This window comes from Peromyscus eremicus, chromosome 2 (assembly GCF_949786415.1).
Source record: "Peromyscus eremicus chromosome 2, PerEre_H2_v1, whole genome shotgun sequence".
Classification (NCBI taxonomy): Eukaryota; Metazoa; Chordata; class Mammalia; order Rodentia; family Cricetidae; genus Peromyscus; species Peromyscus eremicus.
Window position 1 is genome coordinate 85649154 of NC_081417.1, and position 24008 is coordinate 85673161.

At 37.3% G+C, this 24008-nt stretch overlaps 1 protein-coding gene across 1 annotated transcript in view; it reads right to left on the reverse strand.

The window, feature by feature from the left end:
- Window positions 1-24008, reverse strand: part of Brinp1 (BMP/retinoic acid inducible neural specific 1) — a 136833-nt gene that overhangs the window by 45285 nt on the left and 67540 nt on the right. The window contains exons 3-4 of the mRNA XM_059255940.1: window positions 20623-20792; window positions 14281-14386 (exon numbers count right to left, since the gene is read on the reverse strand). Coding sequence (XP_059111923.1) covers window positions 14281-14386; window positions 20623-20792 — 276 coding nt within the window. The remainder of the gene's footprint in view (window positions 1-14280; window positions 14387-20622; window positions 20793-24008) is intronic.

Sequence of the window (24008 nt, forward strand, 5' to 3'; positions counted from 1 at the left end):
CTCAGAATTATAACTTGAGACCTGATTTTAATTTGACTTCATCTCAGTAGTTATAAATGCAAGTATTCAGAAAGAGCTGTATTTAAAAACAATACACAGGCTGAAAAACATCCTCAGAGAACAATGGCACTAAAGGACCACTAATTTCAGCACATATTTTGTTTTAGATCCATTTCCAAAAATTATGATTCTTGAGGATAATTGTGCTTTTTATTTCTTTTCATTCTTTCCAACTTAACTGCTAGATGATAGAAGATGTGGAAAATGCAAAATCTCAATTTTGCCCCTATTCTGTCCTTTCATTCACTGCTCTATGAAGCCAAGTGCTATATTAGATGTCAAAAGTGTGGCACATGAACAAGAAATGTTGTCTAATTCCAGAGGCTCATGGTGGAAGATATGATAAAATTCATCTATGTACAATGACAAGAAAATATATACAGAAATATACGCATGAGTTCCAGAGAAATACAAAAGGAGAATCCTCTACTTTTGCAGGAGTGGAGCTTGGAAAGGCTATCTGAGACCAAAGTGAACCTGCATGGCATGCATACTCCAGGATTTGCTAATGTGGATTCTCTGAACTCATAGATCCACATGTGTCCAAGCTTAACTACAACTGAGAAGGTTTGTGCATGTCTGTTTCTTCAAACTCATACTTCACATTAGCACAATTTAGGCAATGAGACACCCCACTGTAAGAAAACGTGGTTGATGATATTTAACCCAATGTGCCAGTATCACTAAGCTGTTGTTAAATTACTGAGTGGTGATGAATAAGTTCAAAATTCTGATAGCTTATGGCCACTGCACTCTATTTCTAGTTCATGCTTCATGTTGACTAGACTTTGGCTATTCTCCAGATGACTTCCTTTTAAATGTATGCTGTAGGCATAGTATGTCTCAGAAATATGATATTCTCATAGGAAAGGAAAAGAAGAAGCCAGGTATCTGTATAGATGTGGCATGTGCCATGTCTTTGTGTACTCTGTTGTCCAAAGCAAATCACCCAGCTAAGGCCAATATTCTTTGAATGGTAATGCACCCTCCCCATGGTACAGCACTTCCAAGCATATGATGAACTGAAAAATATAGATTTCGCTAAAAAGAATGAAGCAATATGTAAATCACAAAATCTATTACAAAACACATTAGTTTTTGTATCAAATCTTTAATTTCTTAATTACCATGTGGTCCAGTAATTTCACTTTCACATGCATATCAAAAGCACTATAGATAAACGCCCAAACAAAAACTGATTTTTGAATATTCATAGCAGCTCTCTGCACTATAGTCAAAAGGGGAAGATGAAATGATGAATAGTTATGTTATGTTGCATATCCTTGCAATGGGATACTAATCCTGCCATGAAAAAGAAGTATTAATATTTACCATAACATTGTTGAGTTATGAACATGTGAAATGAAAGAAGCTTGACTGGAAATCAGATTCTCTTCAAGTCTACTTATTTGAAATATGCAGAATAGGAAAATCCAGAGACAGAAAACAACTTTTAGGGTTAGAGAGAGAGTAAGATGAGGAATGACTGCCTAAAAGGTATACAATTTGTGTTTGAGACATGAAAACATTATGGAATCTCTTATGATAATTGCATAGGATTGTGAGTATATTTAATGCTACATCTTAAGTTGTACATCTTAAAAATGGCTACAATGTTAAATTTATTATTTTTATTTTAGCACAGTTAAAACAAAAACATACAATTCATAGAAAATTAAGTTTTCAGTTCCAACTAATTTAAATTATTAACATCTATTGAGCATCTACTATGTGCTAAATGCTAGGCAGCTCATTAGCGAAGAATAAGCAATTAAATTTGGTGTAGGAAAGCTGACTTATCCATTATGTTCACTTGTTACTCTTCCAGACCAACCAAGCTTGGTTCTCGGGACCCACAGTTAGCAGCTCCCAACTCTCTGTAGCTCCAGAGGATCCAATGTCCTCTTTTGGCCTACCTGAGCACATGCACATTCTTGTCTTGTGCGCACGCGCGCGCACACACACACACACACACACACACACACACACACACAAATAAAAAAATTAAAAATCTTTAAATAATATCCTCTTGGAGATGTCAGTGACAATGGAGTGGCAACTCTATAATTGTGCATATAAGAGAAGACATGTTGTGTCTAAAATATATTAAAAATGTATCAAAAGTGCTGTGTGGGCTGTGCAGGAGACTTCTTTCCAAGGTAAGTTGCTGGAATAAACAAGTATTGACTTAGTCATTTTTAAAAATAAACAAGTGCTGCATCCATATGCAGACACTAAACAAATCACCTGGGCTGAATTATTAAGGATCTGTCCATCCTGATGCTTTATTTCTGCCCAATAAATGAGATTAACAGACATTCTTATGGGATATGATTGTTAACTCAACTAAATTACCACATAGACACTGTATCTATAAGGATTTTAATGCTACATCTTTGACAACAGATTTATTTGAAAGAAACAGTCCCATGTGATCACAGCACACGTATGTAATTCCCTGACACTCCTTCTACCAGCATCACCCCCAATCCAGTAAGTGTGCACTTGCTCAGAATTCTTACATCCTGCTTGAGTCTGATTCTAGAGTTCCTTACAGATTCAGTAGCACTTTCTGCAATCCCACATTCCTGGAACATCCTGAGACGGAATGATCACCTATTCTGAGGGCATTGCTCTTCTCTGCCCATACACTGTTTTGTGAATAGCTAAGGAAACCAGCTATACCTGTGTATGCTAGGGTGGCTGGTCACTTTAGAACAATCATGGACTCTGTTCATAAAGTAGCATAGTTTTCAGTGTTTATGATGCAGGAACAGAAAAAAAAAACATAAAAAACATTGCTTTATAAGCAATATGGTTCTTACTTCTGCATCCCAGATTGGGAAACATTGCTATGAAATTCCAGATCACAGGCTTTGAGTAGACCTGGGCTCAACTTCCTGCCCTGCCACCTGCAAGTTACAGAACGTCTGTGAGTTTCCATTTTCAATTAAGAAAATGGATGGTATTGAAGCTCGTATGAGGTATTGATAAAACAAAAATATCTCAATCCCTGATATATAATAATTATCCAAAATAAAGGCCATTATTAGCACTGTATCATCTCCTTTGATTGGTAAATATTTATTTTCTGATTAAATGCAGAAATATATTGTGAAGCACATGTGCTCTCATTCCCATTTTGTAGATTAAAATATATAGTGAAGTTGAAAATTTGAATGAACTAGGTCAACGTCTTACAATCTTCAACTTCTCTGTATGGAGCCTCTCCATTTTCTTTTCTTTTTGATTGATATCTTCAATCTGCATCTTGACAATAACCCTTCTTCTTCTGACAAGTGAGAAAGCAGAGTGTTCCTCGGTGTATAAAGGAAAATCAACATTTGGATGCAGGCAGCTTGGTGGTAGTCAGCACACCCATTTGTCACAAGAGTCTGCTATTGGACATGCCTTGAAGTCCCAAAAATGCAGAAACATGGACACTGATCAGTGCTCTCATGCCACTGCTAATGAGACAAGAGTTATCTTGACTAGGATTCACTCCTTATGAACTTGGGATAAATATCAATGAAGACTCAACCCAAAACTGTTAACCAGAGCAGATGCAGGGAGCAAGTATGTGATGTACTTCCCAGAGATCATAAGAGCACATGGAGTGATGTAATTTGGGAGAAAGGGTGCTTTATGAAAAAAAGAGATACTCATGTCCTACCATCTCCTCCTCCTCGACTCTGGCTTTAGGGCAAGGACATTTCCTTTGAATCCCTGATAGAGTGCTCTGATTATTCAACATTCCACAAGTGGAGTGAAGTAAATTTAGAGCTCACAGGACTATGAACCTATGGTGGTTTGAGTGAAAATCCCCCATAGATTCATATGTTTGAATATTTGGTTCCCAATTGATGGAATAGTTTAGAAGGATTAAGAGATATGCCCTTACTGGAGGAGGTGTGTCTCTGGGGGTGGCTTTGAAGTTCCAAAAGACTCATGCTATTTCCAGTATTATCTCTTTGCCTCCTTCTTTTGGATCAAGACATGAGCTCTCTTCTGTTTCAACTATAATGCCTTTGTTCTACCATCATAGACTCTAACTTTCAGAAAATGGAAGCCAATTTCAAAACTTTCTTCTATGAATTGTTTTTGGTGATGGTGTCTTATAGAAGCAATAGAAAAGTAAATAAGACAAAAGCTGGTACCAGAGAGTGGGCTATTGACGCGACAGGTCTGAAAATGCTATTTTTGGAGAAATGTGGAAGACTTTGAGACTAATTTAGACCAGGACATCAATTGAATGATGTAAGCAGGGCTCAATGGACCATCTTAGCAGGAGCTTGGAAGAGAGTTGAACTGAGATAGTGGAGGTCCAGATCAAGCAATTTCAGATGTGAACAATATCAGCAACTGGGCTAGAGGTCATTCTTGTGATAACTTGGCAAAGAATGTGGTAGTGTTCTATCATTGTCCTAAAAATTTGCCTGAAGCTAAGGTGGAAAGTAATAGACTAACGCCTTTACCTCTGGCAGTTTCAAGTTCTTCATTTGCTTCTTTCTACAATAAGGAGAACACTTAGTGACTAGTTGGTGGTACAGATAACTGGTCTAACACAGAGAAAAACAATGTTGATGAAGAAATAGCAGCACAAAAACTAAAGTCTGATTTTAAAATAATTCTCTTATACCTTTGTCTTTGTTACCAACAAGGTGATTTTGAAAATATTATAGTAGTGGTATTTTCACTATTTTGTGCAGCAGAATATGTATTGAGGACACTTAGACTAACTTATAGATATTTATTCACAATATTTCTAATGAGTATTTGGTATCAGCCAAGCCAATATGCCATGGAAGAGGCAAAGATAAGTAAATCAAATGCATAGGTCACAATCAATCACAGGAAGTACGTGAGGAATAGAGGTTCAAAGGCTGCCCTGACATGTCTGTCATCACTTACTATGCCAAGGACAGAATTGACGATGAAGTTGGTTTTTTTTCTAAGTCCAAGCCCTTTCTGGAAACAAACTTTTGTATAAAGAGAACAGACCAAGTCCCAGTTATAGAAATGAGAGCCAAACAAAGCAATATGGCTTTCCCTGAAGAGGCAGCATAATTCAACAGCATAGAAGGGTAGGAGGAAAGAAGAGACCTCTGTAAGAATGCTGTTTATTAGAAAAATCTCTGTGATATGAAAGTATATAAGGGAATCCTAGGTGTGGAAAGGTTTAAATGGGGTGCAGTGGAGGGAAGGATTGAAAAGTAAGGGCTATAAAATGTACATAACTTGCTGTTGTGTAAACTCATCAAAAAGTATAAGTGAAAAGCAAACAAAAATTTGAACAGAAGTACCGTGCAAGAGTGGATAATGCTGCTTTCAAAGTCAGAATTTAAAATGAAAATCCCAATGCAAAGTTGTTAAGCAGGGAACTTCCCTTGTTTGAGTTTGCTGAACCAAACTGGATGGTAGGACACTATTTCTGAACACACACACACACACACACACAAACATACCCTCACATACAAATGCTACTCATGCAAAGCAGTACAGTGCTAGCATCTCACAGATCATCAGCAAAAGGTCACTTGACTGAAAAGAATTTCAATGTGGTAGAAAACAGAACAATTATGGATTAAGTGGCCTGTTTATTCAGTCATCCTTTCATTCATTAATTAACCCAAATCTTGTTTTCTGACTAGTATTTATAAAGAATCCATAGATTGTCCTGGGATGGGAGAGAGAGATTGTTTTTACACAGTATCAATGTAAATTCTTTAATGGGGAGTGATATTAGTAAAAGATTATGACAAAATTTCCAAAGAGGCATTGAAGAGCCTGAAAGGGGAAGCAGCAGCATTTGATGCAGCTTTGAGAAGACCACACTGACTGCTGCAATGGGATGGATCATCAAGTGTGATCAGAAGCTAGAAGAGTTGCCTGGCAATCATCGTAATGATCCAGTCTCACATACTGTGACCTTCACCCTCCTCCCATCCATCTTGCTCTATTACAAATGGAAGAAGCTAATAACTGCAGTCCCCTTTCACTGGAATTTAAAATAGAATATGCCACTGTGTCTAAGATGCCATTCATCATAAAACACACCATTGTTTTATGTATACTATGCAAAGAATACCTTGCCAATTAAACTGACAAACCATCAATTACAAGCAGCAACCCAATTGCAGAGATAATGCAATCTGAAATCATGCAACTTAATCTTATGAAGAGTAATCAAGAAGTCCAACAAAATGCTGTCCATTCTACATCTACAAATTCTCCCACACAGGAACCCATTTTCTCCTTTTTCTCAATTCAGAGTGGACAGGATCATCTATCTATGTTAGATGATTCCAGTTATACACAAAATGCCAGTTACTCTTGAATGCTCAACTTTGATCCTGCAATCACTTCCTCATGCCCAGAGAATCAGTCTTTTCCTGTCTACAGAATAAACCCCATAGCTAAATAAAGGTTTTGTTGATTCTGCATTAAAGAAGGATAAAAAAAATCACTTGACACTACAGTCCAGGATACTGCAGTGCTAAATACAGTAGCCCTGTGTAATTCGAATGAGAATTCCTCATACTCAGAATCTCACTATGTCAATCCAGGGAAACATTGATCCTCACGATCACACAAACTTTACTATTGCCCCACCCTATATTCATTTTTCAGTCCTCTTCAGTTTTATATCAGCAATATTAGCATCATTTAACACATTCCAATACTGTCTGGTTTTTTTAAAACATAATTGTTTGTTGTGTGTACATATGTGTGTACATGTGTGTACAGGCATGTTTGATCATGGAGGCCCATATGGAAGCCTGATTTTGAAGTTAGAATGTGTTCCTGAATCCCATTAACATCTTATATTTTCAGGAAAGGGCCACTTATTTAACTTAAATTTATTTATTTCAGCTAGACAGGCTGGGGAATGTGTCTGGGTTTCTGTTTGCCTATGTTTCTACAAAGCTCAGGTCCTTAACTTTTTACAGTTACCCACTGAGCCATTTGACAAAAAATATTCCTTACTTGACTTTGAAATATTAAACTCTTATTCCTGCTTCCTAAATAGCTGATACTTAGTCTCTCTCTCTCTCTCTCTCTCTCTCTCTCTCTCTCTCTCTCTCTCTCTCTCTCTCTCTCTCTGTCTATCTGTCTCTCTTTCTCTCTCTGTGTGTATTGTGTGTGTGTGTGTGTGTGTGTGTGTGTGTGTGTGTGTGTGTGTGTGTGTCTGGCTATGTGTGTGTGTGTGTGTGGCTGGCTGGCTGGCTCTCTCTGGCTCTCTATTTGTCTAGCACTCCTGCACCTCTCTCTCTCTTTCTCTCTCTCTCTCTCTCTCTCTCTCTCTCTCTCTCTCTCTCTCTCTCTCTCTGTCTCTCTCTCGTGTGTGTGTGTGTGTGTGTGTGTGTGTGTGTGTGTGTGTGTGTGTAAGTGTCTGTGTGTTTGCACATGAAGTACTCACAGAAATGGGTATGGGAGTTGTCACTTAGTTTTGTTTGTTTCTTCCCAGACAGAGTCTCTTAATAGCATGTAATTTGCCTAATACACTAGGTCAACTGGCCAAATGAACCTCAGATTTCCTCTTGTGCTCACCTCCCTAGCATTGAAATTACAAACATGTGATATCATATCCATCATTTTCACGTTTATAAAGATTCTGTAGATTAAACTCAGTTCCTTGTGCTTACAAAGCAATCTCTTCTCCCACTGAGTACTTGCACCAAGTCCACATTTTTCCTTGCATTGCTGCTTCTTCTTATTCTCCTTTTCTTCTTCATCTTCTTCATCATCATATCTAACCATCACAACCTGTCTATGTAAAATTCTCTGTGGCTCAATGATTGTGTTTTTTATAGTCACAGTCTCTCAAAATGCAATCTTCTCCAATTTCAGTCTTTCTATATTAATACTTTAGCTTTCTTCTCTGACATTCTAAATACTCACTGTCTGTCTATATTTACTTATTTAATAAATGCATCAACTTTGGGTTAAAATTAAATTTCTCACAGCCCATTAAAAATATCCCTCAAATAGATTTGCCAAGTCCAAAAAGTGGCAATACCATTACAAGTGCTTGTTCTTAACTAGGGTGTCACATTTGATTCCTTTTGTTCTTTTACAAGCTTTTTCTAGCTCACTTGCAAATATTGTCAGCATCGTGTTTAAAAATCTATGCATAAACCCACTGCCTTCATTGTAAGTATCACAGATACTATCTTCTCAAACATTAATAAATAAACTAGCCTCCCAATTACTGTCCATATACATGCTTGCATCTTTAACAGCCTTTTTTATCCAATACCAATAATGATCCATTTAAACTACAAACCAGATCATGTTATTTTGCCTACATTTGCAATGATTTCTCAGTTTATCCAGAACAAATTTAAATGGAAATGTTTTCCATGGTCTACATTCTACAAAAACTGTTCCTATGTGCTCTCAGAGTGTGAAGAAAAGACATTGTTTATGTGTTATTGTCTGTTTCCCCTCTACCCACACACTGAGCATAAGCTCCAAAATGACACAGAAAGCTCATTCATAGTTTTCTGTCCAGTTCTTGAAATTGTATTTGACATATAGTGGATGCTCAATTAAAACTGCTAAAAGAACGCTTGAACTTTTGAATAGATAAAATACGACACCATCCATAGCTTTCAGAGACATATCCTTTCTGCATCCATTTCCACATTATTGAGCAACTGAAGCAGAATGCTTTTATCTTTATACTTCACCAGATGGTAACTACATTAAGTTACATGACCATGTTGGCAAAACAGATTATGAGTCTCTTGAGGAGAGAATCACAAAATAAGAAGTTTTCATTATAGCATTAATGTTATTATTGGTAGTTTGGTTGTTGCTGCCATGACTACTAATAAACTCTGATTTTTCTATCACCTTTTCCCTCATTTTTTAATCTCTGGATCCAACTATCTTCTATGTTTATTCATCCCAGTCTCTTTTTACTCTGTTTTAGTGAACATTTTATGTTGCACCACATAGTGTGAAAGGTCTTTAAACTGTCCATTTCATCTTTAGTCTTCCCAAGTCAACCCCTAAAGTAACTCCCATCCTAGCCTTGTTCAAAGGAATGAGGAGACAGACAGAAGAATATAGAAGTACATTATTTTGAGGAGGAGCCATGAGGTCAGGATATCTAAGTAAAAATTTCCAACTCAAATTTTTATTGAGCAAGCTCAATGAAACTCAGTTTTTTCCCCCGTAAAATAATGATATTAATTCTATCTTGCTCATGAGAACCATGTGAGGACTAAAAGCCCCAAATAATAAAATAAGTGAAAATATTAATTCAAAATAAGTATCAAGATGCAAACATGATTTTTAACAAAAATATATTGGTACAGTCCCCGAATCACTGAATGCATGATAACTATTGTTAGTACTGTCTCATCTACCCTCTGTCCATATGATTCTGACTCTGGCTGGGCTGAAGTCTCTTCTGTGCCTCCACTCTATTTACAATTTCTCTTTGCAGAAGTGTCAAGATGGAGTGAACTATTAAATAAATGTTGAATAGATGCATAATGTATACATAGAAATGCATACATATAAATAATGTATGTTTAACTCTATGAATTTTCAAAATAAACACACCCAGGTAAAACTAGGTAATCCAAGGAATGCATTACTAGTGCCCCAGGAACTTCACCCAGTCTCTCTTGAATCATTTGTCTTCCCTACAATTTCCACTCTCTCTCAGGTGTCTAAAACTATGTGTTTTTAAAGTCTAGGACCAGTAGAGGAAGAAAATCAGATAGCATGCATACTTCTTGGGCCTGGCTTCTTTTTCTTTCAATGTTAGGCTTGTGAAACACTCACACACTGTTGCACAAAACAATAATACATTACTTCTCATTACTATATGAGGGCTTGTGATATGAATGTACTTATTTTCTTGTGGATGGACATACATTTTAATGGTTTCCAGTTTCTGTTATTTTGAACGAATTTGCTATGAGCATTCATGACTTTCTGTGAACTTGGCCACATTTCTCTTGGCGTATCCCTAGGAGTTGAAATTTCTGGGTCATAGCCAAAGGACTTATGCAATTTTTAGTACAAATCATCAGAGTTTTCCAAAATGGTTGTAACTAATTTATACTTCCACTAGCAACGTGTGTAAGTGCCCATGCCTTCAGTTTTCATTTCTTAATACTGACAGTCTTTTTCATTTGTGGCAGGGAGTGTTACGCATTTGGTATTAGATGGTGGTTTTCATCTACATTTTACTGGTAAGTGAAGCATCTTTTCAGATGCTTGTCATCCAGAGATTCCTGTCTGTGAAATACTTGCATCAGTGTTTAATCCATTTTCTTTTCTTTCCAGGCTAACTTCCTTATTTTAATATCATATAGAGGTTCCTCATGAATTTCATATAACAACTTTTTTCATGCATTTTGTTGCTAAAATTTACATTCTATTAATAGTATATTTGTTAAAAACAACATATTGTTATATTTTTAATAGCATCTTTTATAAAAAGAACACAATACATTAATGTGTTCAAGTTTCAGTCTTTCTCTTTATACTGAGCTTTTCTAGATCATTGGATGACAGCTTATTCAAATGTCATGAGATAGTTTTCTGTCTTGCAAGAAGCTCCTTTGATTCCCTTTGATATCTTTTGCTATAACTTCTGTCCCTGGACAGAGAATATGAGCAACCTTTTCTTTCCCTGAATCACTATAATGTTATATATTACTTTCACTCTTCTTATTACAGTACATATTACCTTGAATCATAGAAGTTTGTCTGTCCATCTTCTCCGTAGCATCTGTACATCCCATTGACTCAATTATCTAAATGCTTCAGTGTCTTTTTATTGAATCTGGGTTATAATGCCTCCTAAGTATCTCTAGAATTGGTCTATTTCTCCATCTCATTTTCTGAGCTCAATGGTCCCAACTGTCACAAAATCTCATCTTTCTTGCTCTACCTATACAGAGAAACAATGACCTTACAAAATATAGTTCTCTTCATGCAATACATCCTTGAAAACTTTTTCCAGGATGTCTACTTATCTTAAATTTATGTTCAGTTCATTAGTGTACAGCAGAAACTGCATAGACTTTGAAATACTATTATGTTTCTCTTACCAATGAGTCTTCTGTTTTAATCTCATAAGAGTTTAATTTCCTTGAATGTTCCTTTGTAAAGACTCTTCTGTGAGCCTCTGCATCTATGCCATTGCCTGCCCACTTATCCTTCAGGTCTCATGCTGTGTATATTTCTCACAAGAATAATTCTCCACAAAACTCCCATAATCTGATACCATGGAACAGCCTCATAAGTTTCTCTGTTAAAATCTACTACATTTATTGCTGGTGTTTTTGCCGTCTCTCTGAAAATACAGGTTTCCTTGAAATATATCCCATGTTACTCTTGATCTCCATTCTATCATTTTGCTCATCTTATAACTGAAATGAATTTTAAATAATGGGTATATGTACGTATGAATATACATATTCAGATATACATGCATACATATAATATGACGTAAGTCTATAGGTCATACTACATAAATATGTCATATTTAATCAGAGCATATGTAGAGATAGGTAGATATGTATACAGAAGCAATGGATAAATATAGAATCAGATATGGATACATTGATTTGAGCTCATTAGTGTTCAGACTTGTAGTCTAATTTTGAATTTGAGCCATATTTTCAGTAAATATTTGATGATACATCATTTTTATATAAGTCTACCTCAGCCTTTAGAAAAGGCTTACTTAAACCCTCTTGTCAAAAATACCCAATTCAACTGAATAATGTTTAATAATCTGTGTAGAATTTTTACCAAATATCTTCTTCTCTGCATCAGCAAATGGCATATGCTATGTTTGGACAGGAATATACCTCAAACATGCCATTTGGGGGCTATCTTGCTCAGCAATATAGCATGTATGTCATAGGCCTGAAGTCCTAGTTCTGATTCACTGGGACCAGAAAAAGAAGAAAGGATTATTTTACAATGAGCTAAATCCAGGATTATCTTCTTCCTACTACATTAAGCCTGGCACATTTTGTCCATATTAATGAAGGTAACTTTTCTGTAAGTCAGTGCTTCAAGTATCTGTAGACAAATTCTTTGTGCTTCAAGCAGACCTTTCTTCTTACTCCTGGAGACCTTTATCCAGACATTCCAGTTTCTCAACATGATTTTAAATGTGAAATACTTGCATATAGACCTAATCCTTCAGATCAGCTCTGACTGATCTAGAGAACAGAGCTGTCAAGTTATTCCTGTTTGAAGAGCATCCTCCTAGCAATGACACCCATGGAAGCCACATGTTTTAGAGGGCAGGATTTTATACAGAAGTGTGTTGAGAAGAAGAAATTTAAAATTTGAAATAAAGCTCCATACATAATTTGAAAAATAAAATATGAAGGCACAGGTGAAAAATCATTGAGCCTTAAGCTTTACTGGATTCACAGTAAATTAGACTTAGTGTCATGAAAAGTTCACCATTATCTTTGGTAGTAATTTCTGATTTGTCTTATTAGGTTTGTTATAATTGCAATGTACAGTTTTGTATATCATCAGCATGCACAGCCAATGACAACACACTCACCCAGGATTCAAATCCTGAGTATCATTTCAATGATTTGCTGCAGGTATCTCATGAACTATGATGTTCAAAATTCTGGTACACCCAAGGCATATGGACTATGCTTTTTTTGCCATTTTCTTTTATCAAATCATCATACCTAATATTTTTCTACTAAAGGAAATAATCTAATTTTTCTAAGTATCTGAGATGCGTGTGTGTGTGTGTGTGTGTGTGTGTGTGCGTTTGTGTGTGTGTGTGTGTTTAAACATTTAATCATCATATTGACTTGAATTTCTCCATCATATTGTCATTGAGGATTCCCAGTGACACTATTAAACTCTGCTTATACTGTTTCCAAATTATTATCTGTATGTGTACATGAACCACCGAATTGTCAAGACATCAGAACACAAAGGACTTGTTGAGCTTTGCTAAACCCTGTGCCTGCCTTCAACCCAAATTCTTCCCACTGACATTCAAAATAATCTTTAGCATATACTTTTGGGGAAGACCATGATTTCTATCTTCACAAAGTTAGAGCATACCATATTTTTCTGACTGTAAAATTAATATGTGATTATTGAAGGACAGTTCAATCTAGAAGCTTAAAATAGTGTGCAATGTCACTCTCCCAAAGTAACCACTTTTGACATTTCAGAATTTCCTTATAGAAGTAATTTCCTTCTTTTATATTGTTAAGATCGGCCATAATGAATTGCAGTTGTTAGTTAATGCCAAATCATTTTTTCTTATTCTAGAAAATTCTTCATAAATAACATTTCACTATTGGCTTATTAATATGTTTTATAGATGTGACATAATTCACTTATATCTTACATGTAGAAAATTGAGATGATTATATAGTTTTTTAAAAATATATATATAAGGGAAAGAAAAGAGATAATGATATAGTTGTATTATAATCTCAAAACATGAAAGAAATAATATATATTGTTTACTCTACCAACATCATCAGTACTCTAATCCTTATATATCTTTCTACCTAAAATCTCCTTTCCTCTCTCTGGTATAAATTAAAAAGGATAAATTTACTCTTCTAAATTTGACAAAAGCTAAATGAACAGAAACATTTACAAAAATCAAAATATTAATCCCATAACGGTTGTGGTCTTAAAGGTAATGTCTGAACATCTTTCTACATACAGCCAGTATTGACATTGTTGATAATTAACACCACAAAAACTGTGCATGTGTGTATTTATTTAAAACTGCAGATGATGAGCCAGTAAAGGAAGACGTTACAAAGAATCACACATTCTATAAAATATCTTTTTGATAAACATCTCCTTCCAAAACGCACTAGAAATCAAATCAATAAGGAAGAAATACAGATGATAGATATGAAACTTTAATATATAGTAGGTTTGGGGCATCAGGCATCTATAAATAATACTGTTCAGACATTTTCATCAAAATAATCAGATAGAGCTCACATTTTCATACTTTTTTATCTGAAAACTAATTAATAACCATGAGTTTAAATCTCTATATATGTTAAAATTCTTGTGTATCACATCACAGCTGTCTGATTTCCATATCTCAAATTTTCATTGTTTTCTGCCCCTCTTCCCGTTCCCTCTTCTCCCTGTGTCTCATTCTTCCTGGAACTACTATCACCTCTGCCCACCTCCAGTGTCACCCCTTTTGCCTCAGTTTCCTACCTTGAAGGTGCAGTTTGCTTTCCGTGCTTTGCAGAAGGACGGAACTCACAGAGTCCAGATTGTCATAGCTGTTACAGCCCAGAGGCCCAGTGCGTGTCTCTGTGACCTAGAATGGACAATAAGTGAGAAAAGTGTAAGATAGGATTCCTGATCTAGAGGAGATGCTAAGGAATGATTCCACACCTGAAATGTCTGCTGAATGCTTGGCTGGAACTGTGTGTGGCTCTGGCTAGGTAGACTGAACCAGTATGATCAAACACACAGACTGAATTCATAAGGTCCACTGTTTACCACTAGCTCTCACTTCACAAGGTCAAACTAAGTGTTATATGAACAAATACATTATAGCACAATGATACAAATCTAAAGCCCAGGTTTCAGAATCAGAAAAACTATCATTAGTTCCAAGCTGGGCCATTTATTTGCTGTGTGACATAAGGAAGCCACTTAACTCCTCTAAGTGTCAGCAAGCTCAAGCTATCAATGCCTTCCAGGGAGGCTGTGGAACACATGTAAAGACTTTAAGTGCCTGGCACAGGGAGTGTTTAAAATGGTCAGCTGATTACAAAATGCCTCTATAAATTGCAATGAGTACATAGGCACTATTATTGGGCAAGAACAATACAATTGTCTCCATTTTTCAAAAGAAGTTTCAGCAATAACTACAATCAGTGCCGCTGAGGGATTTAAAAAAAAAAAAAAAAAAAAAAAAAAAAAGAAATCCAGATTCTATTGTGTATTTGTGATTTTGTCTTCCAAGATTCAAGGTGGTGACAAAAAGTCATAGCTATTTAAAATAACCTTGGAATTAAGGGTTTAGTACATAAAGGCTTCTTCATCCCTTTACTCATCATTCTTTGGAGCTGTGCTACAGTTTGTGTTCAACTGTAAAGGAACAGCCTCCAGTGAAGGGAAAGACACTGCATAACTTCTCGGTCATTTCACCTGTGTAAACTTAGGCAGGTATCTTTCCCTTCCTCAGCCTCCAGTTTCCCCTCTTCGTAAAGAAGTAAAGAGATTATATATTAAAATAATAATTATTATTATAATAATTAACATTAGTGTGTACGTGTACCTGTATATTGTCCATGCTTTGTAAGTGGGACCATACACCCCAAAGAATGAATGTAGTGAGCAGAGGACAACTTCATGCAGTTTGCTCTCTCCTTCCAATTTTATGTGGGTAGAGGGGATGAACTTATGTCACCAGGTCACTTGGTCACCAGTAAGCACTTTTACTAGCTGAGCTACCTTGCACACCCAAGGGGCCATAGTTTTTAGGTATTTGGTATGTGGGATATAATAAATCAATTAATGATCATTGCATTTTTCAAAACAAATAATTCCTTCCTTTTTTGTCAAATAACAGCATACTTCTTTTTTTTTTTTTTTTTTTTTTTTTTTTTTTTTGCGTAAGACTTAACACCACTAACTTATTGTACTATAGTCTATAGTTACCCTATCTGGGTCAGAGGCTGGCTTTCACAAAAATCAGGGAGTGACACAAGTTGTAGTGTACGAGTCCTGAGACAGTGGCCAGAAAGGGCAAAAATACCTTCCTGGGCCAAATTGAGTGTAGAAGCCAGGATTAGTATAAAAATCGCTCACTGAGGATCAACCCAGCCTCCAGGCTTTAGGCCCAGAGGCACAACCTATGCTTCCATACCCCCAAGCATTACCGCCCCAGCTGCCGGTCAGTAAGCAGGACTCCTGCATGCATGCCTGACTACCAGCATCTCCATCAGACTCTGTGACCTACAAGGACCACTCCATCCCCCAAACCCACCCATCCTCTGAGATCTCAGTGGCTCCCTGAGACACAGGCTCTGCCAGCCCTGATTGGACCAAGAGCTCTGATTGGACCAAGAGTACCAAGTAGACCAAGAGCAGCTACCTGAGACACATACACCCTTTGTACACACTGGAGGATGAGATGGGTTATATTACAGTGCAAGAATATATTCAGCAACATAAATAGCAATATGGTACTACCAGAACCTAGTGGTTCTATATCAGCAAGACTTGAACACCCCAATGTTGAAGAAACAGAAGAAAATGTCTTTAAAAATGACTTTAAGAAGATGATAGAGGCCTTTAAAGTGGAAATGAAAAATTCCCTTAAAGAAATCAAGGAAAAGACAAACAAAAATTGGAAGAGATCAATAAATCCCTTAAAGAAAGCCAAGAAAACCAAGAAAAAGCAACTAAACAGGTGAAAAAAACAGTTCAAGACTTGAAAACTGAAATAGAGGCAATAAAGAAGACACAAATTGAGTGAATGCTGGAAATAAAAAATCTGAGTAAATGAACAGGAACTACAGATGAAAGCATAATGAACAGAATTCAAGAGATGGAAGAGACAATCTCTGTCATTGAAGATATGATAGAGGAAATAGATTTGTCAGCCAAAGAAAACATTAAAGCCAACAAAGTCATAACAAAAAACATCCAGGAAATCTGGGACACCATGAAAAGACAAAAACTAAGAATAATAGGGATGGAAGAAGGAGAAGAATACCAGCTCAAAGGCACAGAGAATATATGCAACAAAATCATAGATAAAAACTTCCCAATCTAAACGAGGAAATGCCTATGAAAATACAAGAAGCTTACAAAACACTAGATAGACTAGACCCCCCAAAAACATCCCCACTCTACATAATAATCAAACCACTAAACATACAGAATAAAGAAAAATATTAAGAGCTGCCAAGGAAAAAGACCAAGTAACATATAAAGGCAGACCCATCAGAACAACACCTGACTTCTCAATGGAGGCTCTGAAAGCCAAAAGGTCCTGGACAGACATAATGCAGACACTAAGAGACCATGGATGCCAGCCCAGACTGTTACAGCCAGCAAAACTCTCAATTACCATATACATAGGAACAAGATATTCCATAATAAAACCAGATTTAAACAATGCTTATCAACAAATCCAGCCGTACAAAAAGCACTAGAAGAAAAAAATCCAACCTAAGGAAGTCAGATGCACCCATGAAAATACAGGCAATAGATAATCTCACACCAGCACATCCCAAAGAAGGGAAACACACAACACTACCACCAAAAAAAAAAAAAAAACAACAAGAAATAGCAATCACTGGTCATTAATATCACTTAATATCAATGGACCCAATTTGCCTATAAAAAGACATAGGCTAACAGAATAGATAAGAAAACAGGATCCATCCTTCTACTGAATACAATCTTATACCTGTCAGAATGGCTAAGATCAAAAACACTGATGACAGTGTTATTGGAGAGGAGAGGATGTGGAACAAGGGGAACACTCCTCCACTGGTGGTGGGAGTGCAAACTTGTACAGCTACTCTGGAATTCAGTATGGCGACTTCTCAGAAAATTGGGAATCAATCTACCTCAAGGACCAATGAAACCACTCTTGGGCATATACCCAAGGGATACTCAATTGTACCACAAAAACACTTGCTCAATTATGTTCATAGCAGCATTATTCATAGTATCCAGAACCTGGAAACAACCTAGATGTCCCTCAGCTAAAGAATGGATAAAGAAAATGTGGTACATATACACAATGGAGTATTACTCATCTGTAAAAAACAATGATATCATGAAATTTGCAGGCAAATGGATGGAACTAGAAATTATCATCCTGAATGAAGTAACTCAGACTCAAAAAGACAAACATGGTGGATACTAGATGTAAAGCAAAGGATAATCTGACTATAACCCACAGCCCCAGAGAAGCTAGCAAACAAGGAGGGTTCTAAAAGGGACATAGGGATCACCTTGGGAAAGGGAAACAGAGGAGATCTCCATTAGTAAACTGGGGATGGGGGAGCAATAGAGGGGAGGGGATGGGGTGGATCAGAATATGATGGAAGGGGATGGTCAAGCTGAGGGAGGGACAGAGTGGAAGAGCAATGAAAGAGATACCTTGATAGAGGGAGACATTATGGGGTAAGGCAGAAACCTGGTGCTAGGGAAATTCCCAGGAATCCACAAGGATGACCCCAGATTAGACTATCAGCAATAGTGGTGAGGGTGCCTGAACTGGCCTACCTTGATAATCAGATTGGTGACTACCCTAACTGCCATCATAGAGCCTTCATCCAGTAACTGATGGAAGCAGATCCACAAACAAGCCCCAGGCCAAGCTCCAGGATTCCAGTCGAAGAGAAGGAAGAAGGATTACATGAGCAAAGGAAGGTCAAGATCATGATGGGAAATCTACAGCAACAACTGAACCAAACTCATAGGAACTCATGAACTTTGGATCAACAGCTGTGGAACTTGCATGGAACCAGACTAGACCCTCTGCATACTTCATACAGGAGACAGTTGTATAGCTGGGTCTGTCTGAGGGACACTTGGCAGTGTGGTCAAGATCTATCCCTAGTGCATGAACTGGCTTTCTGGATCCTATTGCCTATGGTCAGGGACCTTGCTCACCCTTGAGGCAAGGTGGGGGGGGCTGGGTCCTGCCTCAACTGAATGTAACAAGCTTTGCTGTCCCACAATGGAAGAACTTACCCTTTTGGAAGAGGCGATGAGGGGTGGATCGGGGGCAGTTAGGCATGGGTAGGGGGAGTGGGAGGATGGATGAGATGGAGATCTGTGGTTGGTATGCATAATAAATAAAAAATTTAAATAAAAAGAATAAACATCAAGCTGAGTTTTAAAAAAAATGGCTCATTGCGAGGTTTCTGTGCAATTTGTTGGAGAAATCCTTTCTCAAGAGGTGGGCTGCACATTCCAGGATGCACAGAAGATGATTATCTCCTGACAGCCCTTCAATATCTCAATTCTTCACCCCATCCAGGAACAGAGAACCATTTGGTAATAAGGAAAACCAGGCCTTTGCAGCTCCCTGACTCTCATGGCTTCATAAAGATCTTTCTCTCGATACCAAGCTCCTTAACAGCATAATCCCCCCAATACAGGTGATTTTTCTTGGATAAGCTGGTCTTTGTTTGTCAATTTGATTTATCTCTCTTCTTACTACCTTCCTACCCAGTCACGCCCTCCTGCCCTCAAAGGTTTTTCTTCTAGTGAACAATTTGTGATTCAAGCTGCCTGAGTCTAACTTGACCTTTCCCTCTATTCCTTTTCCCTGGAGATGTCTTAGGGATTCTTAATATGAGGCAAGACCTACATTTAATTCAGAAGTTAAAGTGAAAACTCAGAATCAAATTGCAGGCATAATCTAGTTTAAGAAAATTTAGGACAGGAAAAAAAAATCCTCTGACAAATTAATCCTTTATTTCAAGAATGTCATCCCACACTTTCTTTATAGAGGTCATCTCTAAACTCACTGTACTGGAAATGAATCCCAAATTTCCTGTACTGGAAGTCACTGACTTGAGAATTCAGCGTATCTATATCCAACATGTCTGCTTGACTTTGAATTAGTTAAAATTGAATCAGCTTACAAATGTACTTCGTTGGTAGACCTAGTCAAGTATTCGATAATCACATGTGACTAAAGGCTACTTCCTGGCCAGCACAGATTAAAGACACTTCCAGTATCTCATATCTCTGAAGGTTCTATTGGGAGGTGTTGGTGCAAAAGAGCATGGCTCAGTGGACAATGTGGCTGACTGTTCACTTGTGTAAATAAAGATTTGTCAGAATACAGTCACACACTCTTATATATGCATGCCCATGGCTGCTCTTTCTCAATTGTAGCAGACCTGAGAAGTAACAACTAAAGCCTGTAAACTTTAAATATTTCATACTGGAATTTTGCAGAAAATGTTTGCTGATTGCCAGGCTAGACAGTAGCATCTTAACTCCTATTAGGATATTCTCAAGATGAATACCTCTGAGCAAAATGCTTAAAACTGTGGACCTCAGTGTTATAATCTAGAAAATGGGTTATAGGAATTTATGGATAAAAACCATTTGTACAAACTGATCATTAGAGTTGCACTAATCTTATTCTTGCTAGCTGTAGGATCTTGGGGAAATTATTTACTCCTAGCCTCAGTCTCTACAATTGGCATAAGAAAGAAAGAAAGAAAGAAAGAAAGAAAGAAAGAAAGAAAGAAAGAAAGAAAGAAAGAAAGAAGAAAAGAAGAAAAAAGAGAGCCAGCTATTTACCAGAGACTGACAGGGCTGTGAATAATTCTGCAATGGTCATAGTCAGAATGTATTAATAAGTCAGTACATAGGACCACTGTAATAAAGATGTTCATTTTGTCAGAGATCATTTGGCAATATTCACTAGAGTGGTTTATTAGAGGAAACTGAGGTACACTGAGTGATATGAAGCAAAGAATTGTGCTTGTTATCGGCTCTCAGAATGTCTATATCATGGCTCTATTGACTTGAGAATCTAAGTGCACACTCCGACTATACCTTGATTGCTCCAGTTGATATCTGGATCTCATGGAGCCTTCTCATGGTGCCATCACGGTCGACAAAGTAGGATGATGCAAGCTGGTGCAAAGCTTCAACACTTTGAGTAGCATTCCCTGACTTCCGGTCAAGGCGACTTTTGTCCATGTACATGGTCAAAGCCTCCTCTCCTGCATGGGACAAGAAAGAACATAAGAAAGCTTGCTCCAGTTTCAGTGTGGGAGGATGGTTTGAAGAGCTTGGATGCTAAAAAACAGATATCCTCCAATCAATCTGTCCAAACAACTCTCTACCTACAAAATTAAGGGCATAGTGCAGAAGACTCAGAGTTTGCTGTAGATCCCATTAGAGCAATGGCCATTGAATAAGGTTAAGTCACCAGAGTCCATCATCAAATAAACTTGTACATACATCTCAAGAGCATTGTCTTACCTAAAGTCTGCTACTTCTAAGAAAGGTCATGATGGATTTGGCATAGATATTCTTTCCTTTTTCTTTTTTATTCTGTTTCCCCAACACAATTTAATTCTTTCTTTTTCTCTTCTCTACTCTTTTTCATCATCTCCTTAATTCCTTGCATCCATATTTTATTTCTTTTCTAACCACCCCATTTTACACAGAAAAATGACAGGTTACAGATATGTAAAGATAAGCATGTATGGGAAAAGAGAGTAAATAGTTAGCAAAATGCTTGGGCAGATGTGGGAAGAGAGACAGAGACAGAGACACATACAGAGAGAGAGAGACAGGGAGAGAGAGAGAGAGAGAGGGGGGAGGGAGGGAGAAAGGGAGAATTGACAGATACTTTTTAGATGATTGGTGAATTGGCAGAGGAATTAAGATATGGACATATCGACAAAATATATCTTACAAAGATATAAATACGATTGTATAAATTTATATATTTTTCTTCCATGAGTTTTCCTGGAAATTTATATGTAGATTCCTAACACTAGAAAGTTATAACGGTATTGGATGTGCCTAACTAGCTATTTCAGTGGAAGATTATGAAGGAAGCTCTAAATGTAGCCAACAAGTAGATAATTTTAGGTTGCCTGTGATATAGTATTTACCATTACATATAATCAATAAAATAAAATATTTAGAGAACACAACCTTACAGTACATTCTGAGACATAAAACCTGGTATCTAGGACAATTGGAATGTTTTTAGAATACTGATGAATTTTTGAGTTGAAGAAAGAAAAAGCAATTTACTTTCAGGACGAATTTGCCCTCTCCCTCTCCTAAATGTTTGACTTTTAAATCTTATCCAGCTTTCTAGGCCAGTTCTAATGCCAGTTTTTCATGCCAGTCCTGTACCTGGCATACCCAAGTACATCTCTTAGAAATGCTCAGGAATTGCCTGCAATGTCCCTATGAACCAAAAAGAAGAGATCATTTTCCTTCAATACACCCTGGGCTGTACATTCAGTCAGCTCCTATGCCTGTGCTGGGCATTTCCCTGTTTGAGGACTTTGGCAGGTGTCACAATGACAAACAAGCAAAACAGTAAGCTATGCTATGGAATGACACAAAAAGATTTCATATAAAAATTTAACACTTCTCGCTGGGCGGTGGTGGCACATGCCTTTAATCCCAGCACTCTGGAGGCAGAGGCATGTGGATCTCTGTGAGTTTGAAGCCAGCCTGGTCTACAGAGTGAGATCCAGGACAGGTGCCCAAACTACACACAGAAACCCTGTCTCAAAAAAAAAAAAAAATTAACACTTCTCATTAGTAGTTCTCTTACTGATACCATGTTGACATAATATTCTTGAATAAGTTAGGTTAAGTAAAGTATATTATTAAATTGTTCTTTATTTTACCCTTAAAAATGTAGTCTTGGGAAGTGTTTCTGGTTCATTGTAGTCCTTGAAAAATTGATTAGGATACGGCTGGGGTGTAGCTCAGTGGCAAAGTATTTGCTTAGCATATACAAAGCCCTGAGTTTAAATCCCAGTCACCATCTCCATAAAAGAGTTTTTGTTTTTGTTTTTGTTTTTTATATAAAGAGGGAAGGAAGGAAGAAGGCATGAAAAAGAAGAGCGAGTAAGAAAAGGGAGAGGAAAAAGCAAGTGTGAGCCCTAGTTACTTGAGAGCATTTGAAATGGCCTATAGGGCTCACACTTGGATCCACATTCTGTTCCTTTTATCCAGACATGGTTCCAGAAGGCAGCAGCTTAAGATCATTTCCATATTCCAGATGAATCAACAAGGCAGAGAGACATGCAGGCAGGAATGCAAACGAGCATGTAATACCTCTATAGGTAACATGGACCAGAGAACCTGGCCTCTCCAGTTGCGCATACATGCATCAAGTAAAGCATGCTCCACTTTGCCTTAATGTTGACGTTGCTGATCTACAAAATGAACTCCTCTTTACCTCACTGTCAACAACTCTGCTCTGCAAAATATAACCCTGTTTTGTTGTTGTTGTTGTTGTTGTTTTTATCATCACTGTTGACTATTCTGCTCTGTCAAATGAACCCAGTTTACCTTACTCTGTTTCTCTGTCCTGGATAGCATTCACCCATTTCTCTTCTTCCGATATTATCTATTCTTAGAATATATCTCTCTATCTCCCACTCCTTACCCTACCTGGGTTGATAACACTTTCCATGTATGCCCACAATTCTCTTTATTTCTGCAACACAGTATTATCTCATTATTTTTTTTTTGGGGGGGGTTCTGAGTTAACAGCCTATTTTCTCCACTAAAGCAAAAATACTGTGAGACTGGGGCTCTTCTAATAGTTCTATGCCATTCCCACTTAGAACAATGTGACAATGGATTGTGTACTTAGCAAATAATGATAAGACCATAAATGAATAAATATGGAAGCATTCTAGGTCAATAGTCAACTTATTTATTGACCTGTCTACTTCAGCAATGAGAATCAAATCTCCCAAATGAAGTGATTAAAGAACATCATGAGGGTCCATATACCTAGACTTGACTGCATTTCTAGCAAAATATGTAGGTTTGCTGTTTCTCATGGATCACCATTCCTGGTTGGACAGTAGGAAATGCTACTCTTCTCTTTGAACCTGAAAAGTTCTAGTTTAGAGATGACTTTACATCCAATCACACTTTGAGATTCAGGGACAGTGGGTGGTGGGAAGAGGAAATGTGAATTACCCAATTCATCTTTCTAATGTTCCCAATGCTTCTCCTAGGGTACAACAGAGAACAGATGTTCAGTTATCATTTGACAGGTAAATGGATGGGCAGAGGATGGATGTGTGGACAGATGATTGGATAAATGGATGCATCGATAGAAGTGTATAGTAAGTGAATTTTAGGAGTTAAGGCCATGAGTCAGTGGAAATAAATATTCCACATGTCAGCTCAGGCTCTCTTAGGGGCCTGTAGAACAGAAGGTG